Genomic DNA, 11,502 nt, shown 5'->3' on the forward strand with positions numbered 1-11,502 from the left:
TAAGAGCTTTCCCCTTTATATTTCCATAGCTTTGAACCTTACTCTACTCCTGAATGTTTTCCTTGCCTTTAGCTGCAAATACTTGGGATCTTGTGCCTTAAGAGATAATCAGCATATAATAAGAACATCTGTTTAGATCAGACATGTCAAATTCGCGACGTCACGTGACATCACGCGACGTATCAGAGCTTTTTCCCCATTGCCGGCAATGGGGTGGACGCGGTTTCCTTGTGATGCGTCCGGCCCATGGGCCGGCAGTTTGACACTCCTGGTTTAGATGGTCCGGATACAAGCTTTAGGTTAAAGAATTCTGTACAGTCATAGTAATCATTATCGTTCTTCATTTTCTGTGTTCATATGGAACATAGAAATTATGTTCCCTAGGATGAAGCAATTGTCTGTATCCAAAATGAAAAACAAAACAAAGTGTACATCTAATTATTAACTTCAGGTCTTCAGGCACAGGCTAGCCAATCCCTTTGCTTATCTTTTAAAATATTTTTCAATTGAATGTTTTATATTGATATAGACATTTGGTGCAGCCCACTAGGAACATTAGCATAATCACCAAAGTTTCATTGCACAAATATATCACTTTGCTAAATATTCATGTCAGTAATTCACAACCCAATTATTGTATTTTAGTTTTTTAATAGTGCTGGCAGGATACAATTAAAGTGGAGGTAAATTTTGTTTCCCAATTAAATGTTTTTCTTATAAGAAGATATGTGATAACAAATTACAACATTCTCTATGTTGCCATCTTCAAGTAGTCAATTTTATTGTATGACAGAGGCTGATAAACATCTATTACATTTAAAGCAAACATTTAAGTGCATTTTGTAAACTAGAACATAAACTAAGGTTACAGGGACAATCCAACCTTTGCTACAATAACTGTTTTGCCTGCACCCTCAATTTCAAAACAAAAGTCTTCAAAAAGGGAGTACTCTCTACAAGTGATACTTAACAAAATGGTAGTAGAAAAAGTCCTTAAATAAGAAAGGATTCAAATTCAAAAAACACCCCCATTTATTAGGATGTGCTGGTGAAATGTCAATTTGAAGTGACTGATGACAAATATGTAAAGAACATTACTTCCTTCCAAGTGATTCTATTAACAGAATTAAAACAGGAAAATACTTATTGAGTAATCGTTGTTTTATCTATTAATTGTCATCATTTTTGCTTAGGGCATTAAATAAAAAGCTGCATTATTGATCATTCTTGAAGCTATATAATAATTTCAATCACTTTGTATTTATAAACTATAAACATACTAAATATAACTATTTACATATTTTACAGAATAAAATCAGTGCAATAATACTTCCTCAATATCATCTTCTAAAGAATCAAGTGCCTTAACTGCTGGTCTATTTGCCGTGTGTTGCAGTCGTTGTCTTTGGGGTATAAAGTTCTTTTCTTCACTAAAAAAAAGATCAGTGTCATTTTTAATGTTGACCATGGTTCCTTTAGCCTGAAAACCATTGTTTGCATTACCGTCTTGTTGAAAATCATTTCTTTTAGGTGGAGTGATTGTATTGACACTGCCACCAAACAGCTGCTCCATTAAATTAGACTTTCTCTCTTTCTTAGTATCAAGACCTATATTTTCCTTAGTGAGTTCATCTAAGAAGTCAATTTTTTGATTAAGCCAGCTTGGCCTCCCTGACCCTTTCCCAAAGGAAGGTACATAACTACCAAATATCAAATCGTTGCTTGTGCATGTGAGGTCTGTAGACTGCGGTTTCTGGATTTCTTTTTTGATAACCGTACTAAAGTGGTCCGGTTGTGGTAAACCATTAGATACTTTCTCTATTGTCTCTGACAATTGGTATAGTCTCTTATTTTTTTCCAATGTATAAGGTGCAGTGACAGTATCTATGGCAAATTCTTGGGAAGCCGCCTTTATAATGTTTTGAGTTTCCCTGTCGATTTCATGCATCTTGGCAAGCAGAATTTCTTTCCGTCTTTCCTCCTCCGTTCTGTCATGATTCTGTGTTCCTTTTTCTGAAATATATATTTCTGTGTCGATCTTCATTTTTTCATTTTCAAGCAAATGACTGTTTTCTTTCTTCTTTCTGTCTGATTCTTCTTTCTCCCATTCTGAAGGTTAAAATACAACAAATTTAGATCTACATGTTGATTGCATTCACATTCACACATGATTTTAGTACGACATACATGAATTGAAATAAGTCATTTTTTTCTCCTCCAATAAGGCTGAGAAGAGATTCAGAACTTTTATGCTTTCCCACAATTGTATCTTGTCACCTAGGTCAAAAAAATGCTACTAATATTATACAGTGGTTCTCTAAAGGGTGTAAACCCTGTTGAAGTAAATATGACCTAAACACGATCTATTCTTCTTATCACTCCTAAAACTAGATAAAGAAAACCCAATTAAATAAGTCAAAAGCATTATCCTTGTTCATTTATTCAGTGATCCAAAACTACATCTTTGTGTGTGGCAAAAGTTCACTGGAAGGAAAATTATTGTTAAATAAAAATTAAGTATAACTGCATAATTCAACTAGTTATGATTTACAATTAGGATATACTTGATTTTTAAATAGTGCAAAGAGTAGTGTTTACATATTTAAGGACAAGAAAATATGTAAAGCTGGTTTTTAAAAAAAGGCTTTCTACAATTATCCCTATGCATGTGTATGAGGAGAATGGATTGGATGTTAATAATTCTATTGACCATATATAAATGTACTGTAATGACAGGGCAAAATTACCAATTTCCATGGAAAGATAGATGAACACACACCTATAAAGAGAATGATATACTCGGATCTTCAATTTGTCTAGTTCAGATATATGTAGCAAAACATTTAAGTGAACGTTCATGGAGTCATAGAAATCTAGTCCTTCATGAGGTTTGGCATATTTAGAAATCTAGTCCAGGGCTTTTCAACCAGTGGTACGGGTACCACCTGTGGTACATTGGCACCTGGCAGGTGGTACGCGACCATCCTAAAAAAGTGGTAGCGGGGGAGGGGAGAGTGCCGCCGGGTGGGCAGGCAGGTGTCTTGCTTGGCTGTGGCTTGGGGGGCACTTTTTTCAGTGCCATTGTAACTTCAAACAGTCAAGGACTACCTGTACTTTATCACTTTTTTCCTTTTTGGGGGGGTCATCAAGTTTTTGACACCTTGCTAGGCGACTAGTGGTACTCGGATATTGCCATATCCTAAAAGTGGTACAATGGGTGAAAAGGTTGAAAAGCCCTGATCTAGTCCATCTCCTATGTAGTCCAACCATCACTACAGCATCCCCAACAGATACCAGCATCCCCAGCCTTTGTTCAGATACCTCCAGCAAAGGAGAGTCCACACCTCCCATAATAACCCCATCCCCTGTTGAACAACAATTACAGTAGAAAATTCTTCTAATGTAGAAGTCTGCCCAGAATTTATTCTCTTTTACTTTAAACTCTTTGTGACTTGTCTCATTTTCAGGAACACCACAGGACAATGCTGCTCCATTCTCTACATCAGAAGAGTCAAATATGTGGCCCAGAAGACTCCTGAGCGCGGCCAGGACCAGATTAAAATGAAATTCAGAAATATTTAACAAAATAAAATTAAAACACGATAAAACACAGAGAATAGTTTTTTTTAAAAAAAAATATGAAATAATAATAAATAGCATCTCCAAGCACCATAAAACATTGGCCTTGCGAGAGTCTTGGAGAAGTTTACCACCTCTGCTCAACTGTAGCAGTGAGGATGGCTTGGTGGTGCTGCAGCGCAGACTGAGCGAAGAGCCCCACACGAGAGGATTCTTTCTCAGTCTGCGCTGCAGTAGCACTAAACAACTATGCTGCTTCAAATCCTGCCTTTTCCCCAGAACAGCAGGCAAGCAGCACCATACTGGTAGAGGAGAAGGAAAGAATGCAGAAGAAATGTAAAAGAGGGGACTTCTTAAACACTTTCCATAATGCTTTTTTCCTCTAAAGTTTTCTTTCATTATAATATCAGTTCCAATTTTTCTTTAAGTGAGTGAGTGAGTGAGTGAGTGAGGAAAGAAGGAAGGAAGGGAGGAAGGAAGGAAGGGAGGAAGGAAGGAAGGAAGGAAGGAAGGAAGGAAGGAAGGAAGGAAGGAAGAGAATATTGATTGTGGTTATCAGTGACTAGTAAGTTTATATTGGTGTAGTAGTTCAGGAGTCAAATTAAAACGAAGAAACTGTGAGTTTCTAATTCTGCCTTAGGGACAAAGCTAGCTGAGTGACCTTGGGCCAGTCATTTTTTTTCTCTTCGTTAGAAGTCACTTCTAAAAATGCTGCCAAGGGGGCAGTCGACAGGAGGCCAAAATGACTTGAATACACAATGTGACATACTATTGTACTTTCTAGTTTCTATACTAAAAAGTACACAAATATTTTAACATGTTAATATTATACGTGTTAGTAATTTACTCGTATTGTGACACACAAATTTGTACTTAGTTTGGGAGAAACCGAACCAACCCATTTTATTTTCCTGCACGTGGGACATCAGAAATTAGAGGGATCGTTGCAGAAGGAGATAAGAGGGAGCAAGACGTGGTTTGTGGGATAACTTGGCTAGGTGAGGCGGATGCTTAAGAGTGGGGTACTGGGAAAACAGCTTTAGCCACTCCTCTTAAGTTTCATCTTCCTAATCTCTTACCTTGCTTATTCTCCCTCAATTCATGCTCCAGTTTGTCAAAGCCCTCCTAAAATCTAATGCCCAGAACTGGATGCAATATTCTTCATGAGGACCTATTTAGGCCAATGATGACAACTTCTCTTCATCTTCACATTATAGTTTTTTTGGTGTAGTTTTGTTGATTCCATTTGCCTTTTTTTTCAGCTGCATCACATTGTTGGGTCATATTCAGCTTATTATCTACAGAAACCCACATACATTTCATGTGCTGTTCTTCTCAGTACAGGTTCCCATCTTCCCACCAGCATTCTAGAATCATGCATTTGATTTTTCCTATCTAAATGGTGTTTGAATTGCTTCCCGTCAGCTCTCCAGGTAGGCCAGGTCAGAAAATAGAGCAACAATTTCAGGAATAGAAATTAGAGGAATAGAATATAATTGATTATGTACGATAATCTATCCCCGGTCTTCCAACTGTGCTCCCATTAACATTATAACTGAGTTCTGTCTCGCCCAGAGGTTACTAAAGTTTCTTGGTGTGTGGTGTCTTCACTGTCCCATTTTTTTCACAGTGCCACTAGCCTAGACCAAAACTGTGAACAGTCTTAAGCTAGCAGTTTCCATGGCGTCCAACGAAGGTTGACTATTGCTTTAAAATTTAAAATAATCCTGTGAACCCTCACAGGAAGTAACCCCGGGAGGTCATCAGATGCCCTAGGGCTCAATCCTATTTCATTTATTGATTTATTTGATTTATTAACCAGATAAAACCTATATATCGTGAGCTGCACTGGTTGCCAGTTTGCTTCTGGGTGCAATTCACGGTACTAAGCTCTACCTGGCATAGGTTCTAACTACTTCAGGGATGACCTTTCTCCCACAGTATCTGCCAGCTTCTTTGATCTCGTAGGGTTGGCATGCTACCATTAATTAAACCGGCAGTACTCAACCTTTCCAGATCTGTGGACCAGAAGGGAAGGGAAGAGGGGATGGTTCTGCACACATACATGCCACTTGTGTAAATACAGATTCATGTGCACACATGCACGCTCGCCTGCCCACTGCTTGTGGGGCCCAGTTCCCAACGGGCCACAGCCTGGCACCAGGGGTTGGGGACCTCTGAATTAAACAATGCCATGTAACAGGACCCTAGAAGCATTCCTTCTCTCTAGCAGTGCCTCTCTTTTGGAATAAGGTTCCCCTTGCAAGATTTGAATGGCTCCCACCTTATTTTGAAAGGCCCTAAAGATGTGACTCTTCACCCAAGCCTTTGGCAAGGACAATTTATGCCTCTTTCTTCCTTTTCCTTGTTTCCATCTGGATTTGTTTTCTCTGCCATCTTTGTCTGTTTGTTTTATGTTGTTTTTGTATTTTGTACTGCTCACTGTTTTTAAATATTTTTAATAATTTGTAAATCATTCAGAGATGCTGAGTCAAGGAGGGAGGGAGAGAGGGGGAGAGAGAGAGAGTGAGATGACTAGGGGGTACCTTGCTCGATTGTAGTTACTGTGAGAGGGATCTCGGCGTCCTAGTGAACAATCATTTAAATATGAGCCAGCAGTGTGCTGCAGCTGCCAAAAAGGCCAACACAGTGCTAGGCTGCATTAACAGGGGGATAGAATCAAGATCACGTGAAATGTTAATACCACTTTACAATGCCTTGGTAAGGCCACACTTGGAATACTGCATCCAGTTTTGTCACCACGATGTAAAAAAGTTGTTGAGACTCTAGAAAGAGTACAGAGAAGAGCAACAAAGATGATTTAGAGGACTGGAGGCTAAAACATATAAGGACCGGTTGCTGGAATTGGGTATGTCTAGTTTAATGAAGAGAAGGACGAGGGGGGACATGGTAGCAGCGTTCCAATATCTCGGGCTGCCACAAAGAAGAGGGAGTCAAGCTATTCTCCAAAGCGCCTGAAGGCAGGACAAGAAGCAATGGATTGAAACTAACCAAAGAGAGAAGCAACCTAGAACTAAGGAGAAACTTCCTGATAGTTAGAACAATTAACCAGTGGAACAACCTGCCTCCAGAAGTGGTGAATGCTCCAACACTGGAAGTTTTTAAGAAGAGACTGGACAGCCATTTGTCCGAAATGGTATAGGATTACCTGCCTGAGCAGGGGGTTGGACTTGATGACCTCCAAGGTCCCTTCCAACTTTATTATTATTATTATTATTATTATTATTATTATTATTATTATTATTATTATTATTATTATTATTATTATTATTATCTGCATGACATCTTATTCCTGTTCATTACACTGCCAAATCTACAGGTAGAACCATAAGCACTAGCTCTCCAGTTGTTCTTGACATATGAGTTGGGTTGTATTGTATCTAGATTCTTTGGTCCTGGCCATTTAGGTCTATGGAGACCACCATCATTACCTCATTGAGCCAAGCACTCAGAGGAGATAGCAGCATCTAACAACCATTCATTTTAAAAACAGCTAGGGAAGTCAGTCCTCATTAGTAATTGGTTAGGCAGCCACAAAGAAATCCTAGAGCTGTAGGCTTCATAAATCAAAAACAACCAGAAGAAGATATTGGCAAGCCACTTCCATACAGCTACCAAGGACACATCCAGGTTGTTATCAGGAATTGTACTCGACATAAGAGAGTTCTTATTTTTTTGCTTAGAGGCCCTCAATACAATGCTTAAGGTTCTATGTCAGTGGTTCTTAAACTGTTTGATCCAATTATCTCTTTTGCCTGTCTCTAATAATAATGTAATAACATTCCATTCCATTGTTTTCACAAGTGTCTTGGCACAAGGCAGTTCCAAACTGGATCCTCAATTCACAAACAAGCAATTACAAATTGTTCCATTATCCCCAGGACATGTCCAAATTATCCCACTGGGGGTAATTACCTCCAGTTTAAGAACTACTGATCTATGTGATAAGATTCCATTTCACTGCCCCACAACAATCACAGATATACTGTACAAAAAACCTTGTCCATAATATTTACTTATTACATTGTAAAAATAAAAAGTGTTTTGCTTATCATCTGAGAATAACCATTATATAAGAAATATAGCTGATAATAATTGGAGGAAATTATACATATATATTACATAACAACCTTTTAATATATAAATCCTGCAAATATAAACATTTCTACTTTACCTTCTCTTAGTTTCTTGGCTCTTTCTTCCAATGCTTGGAGTTCTTGTTCATTTTTTAGTTTTTCTTCTCTTTCTTGGTTCTGTTCTTGCTTGAAATCCTTGCTTTGTTCTTTCCAATCTTTAACTGGCTGTTCCTAAAAATATAAATATAGAAAGAAAAGCTCTTCAAAAACCATTTGGATGAAATTAGAATGAATATTGTCATTTCATTTGCAATAAGTTTCCGTTAACTAAAAATATCAGCAAATTATGATCAAAATACTAAAAAATGAAATTGTTGGGATTTTTTGTTATATGTATTTCATCTGGGTTAATCCAGTTTATTCTTGAACTCTAGAATTAGATTGGTTCATTTTGCCCAAGATCATTTTTTAAATCAGAACTCAGAGCTTCTATTTCAAATACCAGGTATATTTAAAGGAGAAAATATGGCACCATGGAGAAAAATATAATCCAGTACAGACTCCTTTCCTACTTAAGGAAGATGCTACTACCTGATATTCAAGATCTCTTTTAGCTCAGCCACCATCTATTCCAGTGATGGCGAACCTTTTAGAGACTGAGTGCCCAAACTGCAACCCAAAACCCACTTATGCATCGTTGAATGCCGGGTGGGTGTGGCCTATTGGGTGGGCGTGGCCCATTGGCTGGGCATGGCTGCAGTGGTAATGGCAGACTGGGTGGGACTAAAAAGTTCAATCAATCAATTCCAACTTTGCAAGATCTTTTTTTCCCCGCGAGAAGTTGAAATTGACTGATTGAACCTTTTTATTTTTTTTGCACACAGCGGCAGAGGCCTAAAGCGAAAAGGTTTTATAAAACCCAGCTGAAGGCCTAGGACTGGGGCGACGGTGCACGTGCCCACAGAGAGGGCTCTGAGTGCCGCCTCTGGCACCCGTGCCATAGGTTCGCCACCACTGATCTATTCCATTCACAAAGGACTTTCAGTTCTTAAGAAAGGCTTTTTCAGGGATATGAGAAGGACTCTCACTCAAAGAAGCAGATAAAAAGATGCTGTCTGCTTCCTCTACATGACTTTCAGCTGGATTCAACTCACATAATTTTCAGATCTTAGATATCTGAAGAAACCTGGACGTTCCTATATTTTATCAAAAAGAGGCAGAATGTGAAGTCTCATCCAACCATTTAGCGATTCCCTTTTTTACTAGTAAAATCAATGCGCAAACAACCAATGTCCCTATTTTAGTTTAGCCAGTTTTAAGCAAGGTCAAAATGTGTGTTTTAAAATGAGATAATTTAGTAGGTTTTTTTTATTACAGTAAGCATTCCTCTGTTTCTGTTCCTTCCTCTTAAGGAGTCATTTCACTAAAAAGTTCATACTAGCTTAGATTTTCAATTTGCAGTTACAGATGGTCCTTGACTTACAACCAAATTGGGACCAAAATTTCCATTGTAAATCCTTGTGGTCATAAATTGAATCGGACCAATTGCGCAACAGTTTTACAATGGCCGTTGAGTGAATCACATGGTCACTGAGCAAACAGTGTAGTTGTTAAGCAAATTCAGTTTCCTCAATCAGTGGTTCTTGCCCTAAAATGGCAAAAAAAGATCGCAAATTGCAATCACGTGACTGCGGGATGCTGCAACTGGTCATAAATGCGAGCCAGTTGCCAAGTGCTCAAATTGCGACCATGTTATTTGCAAGGGTGGTGGCAATGGTCATAAGTGCAAATAGAGGTCATAGGTTACTTTTTCTGAGGCCACTGTAACTTTGAACTGTTGTTAAAGTCAAGGTCTTAAGTCGAGGACACAAACTTTTTTAATGACGTGGAGAGAAGCTGGTGAGTGAACAGAAGACAGTAGAAAGGGAAATGACAGTTTCAACTCACCAATTGGAGAGGGTCATCTTCTCCCTTTTTCTCTGCTATTTCATCAGAAACGAAGTCTGGTGGCAATAGAAATTCTATCTGGGAAACGTATCCAGCAGTCTGTATTCCTTTTGCGTTCGGTATTTCTCTTATAGTATTTTTTTCAACAACTATAATAAATTTTGCACCAAATTTTAAATAGTTTTATTTAAACAAACAGTTTCAGGAAGTTCAAACCCGCTTGTTTTACTAGTAATATGAATGGCTTAAATGCGTTATCAAAAAAGAGTCCCTTAGAATATATATCTGTAATGGAATATGGAGCTATAAGAAGTCTGGAATGCTGGCTTTGATCTCCACTGACAGCAATAAAGATTTAAAAACCTCTTATTAAGCCAACTGCTCCACCTATAACAATACCATTACATAATTATTTACTCTTCTTTAATCGAACTAAGAGTTGGTTTGCTTTAGTTTTCAAATGCAAAAATCAGAATAAAGATCATTTACTTTTCAAATTATTAAACACTAAAAAGGAAATGCAATGGATTCAGTGTCCCACAAAGGTGGAAATATTGAGAAATCACTCATCATTGAGTGATACATTATTTAAAGTTAACCTCCACTATTTTGTACATAACGGTTGATATAGTATTTACCTTTTTTTCTTGGTGTGATATCCTGTTTTTTGGGTGAATGTTTTAACATACGATTAGCATATATATTTTTGGCATCCAGTTCTCTCTCTTTTTCCTAATAAAAATAGAAACATACAAACTGTATGAAAACTAAGCAATTGTTACATTTTAATTTCTACCGTGCCTCATTAGGATTTTTGAAGATATACTCCCAATGTTTGTATTTCAATTTTAATAAATGTGTGTCTTCAAGTTTAGTTATGCGACTAATCAGATCATTGCAAAGTCTTCAGCCCAGATGTTTTATTACTTGATGATATGATAGAATACTGCCCAGTATAAACTCTATACTCCTAAAGACAAAATAACTTTCAGATGTGGGATGGAACCACGTAAGATTATGTAACAAGAAGTGTGTAGCCCTGTTCAGGTTTATAAGGCATGAATCGTTAGGTCAATCAGGTTGAATGGCGGGGGAAGTACAGTCCTCAATTTACGACCACAAATGGGACTGGCGTTTCTGTTGCTAAGCGATGAGGTCATAAAGCATGATGTCATGTGACCACATCATTTGGTGACAGCAGTCCATCGTTAACCAAATTTCACTGTAGTTAGCCATGGATCCAGCTCAGTCCAACCATTCTGGATGTTCCCAGCCCCGAGCCTCAATAAGGAAAAGAATTATTTCCTCTTTAACTCTCTCTACTCATCTGTTTCCTCCCCCACACACCATTTCTGCTCCTTTGATCACCCTGCACCTTACCTGGCAGGGCAGCAAGCCACCCCAGAACGCATGGCTCAGTGGCTGCTTGTCATACTGCAATTCTGCAGCTGCAAGAAGCCACAGAAGACTGGAATCTAAGCCACCCAAAGCTGCCATGCCCTGAGAAGCCCCAGCGGCCCTTGCAGTGCACTGCAAGGTTGCAGGTAACTCAAGTTGCCCTAGCAGCATGGCCAAAGCCACAGCCATCTCAGGAAACGTTAAGCAGCCTCAGCCAATTGCCCTCACCATCCTGCACTCCAGCCCTTCCAGCTGACCTTCACCATCTTCTTGTTCCTGCTGCTGAAGCCATCTTCCCCGGATCTCGTGGCTAAACCGATGTACGAGATCTTAGGAAGGAAGCTTCATGTGGTCAACAGCTGCCTTGTAAAAGGCTAGGTCGGACATACTGGGTTAGCAACAGGAACAAGAAAACTGCAAAGTTAAAGCATTTTGGATTAAGATATGGTAGAATATTCAAAATATTTTTAAGAAAAAGGTA

The 11,502-nt window shown here is 38.5% G+C and overlaps 1 protein-coding gene across 1 annotated transcript in view; it reads right to left on the bottom strand.

The window, feature by feature from the left end:
* Positions 1-644: 644 nt before the first annotated feature.
* Positions 645-11,502, bottom strand: part of LCA5 (lebercilin LCA5) — a 30,470-nt gene continuing 19,612 nt past the window's right edge. The window contains exons 5-8 of the mRNA XM_015816807.1: positions 10,262-10,355; positions 9,624-9,772; positions 7,775-7,907; positions 645-2,109 (exon numbers count right to left, since the gene is read on the bottom strand). Of these exons, the coding sequence (XP_015672293.1) occupies positions 1,316-2,109; positions 7,775-7,907; positions 9,624-9,772; positions 10,262-10,355 (1,170 nt within the window). The 3' untranslated portion in view covers positions 645-1,315. The remainder of the gene's footprint in view (positions 2,110-7,774; positions 7,908-9,623; positions 9,773-10,261; positions 10,356-11,502) is intronic.

The sequence above is a fragment of the Protobothrops mucrosquamatus genome, unplaced genomic scaffold, assembly GCF_001527695.2.
Source record: "Protobothrops mucrosquamatus isolate PMUCROS unplaced genomic scaffold, P.Mucros_1.0 scaffold503, whole genome shotgun sequence".
NCBI classification, from domain to species: Eukaryota; Metazoa; Chordata; class Lepidosauria; order Squamata; family Viperidae; genus Protobothrops; species Protobothrops mucrosquamatus.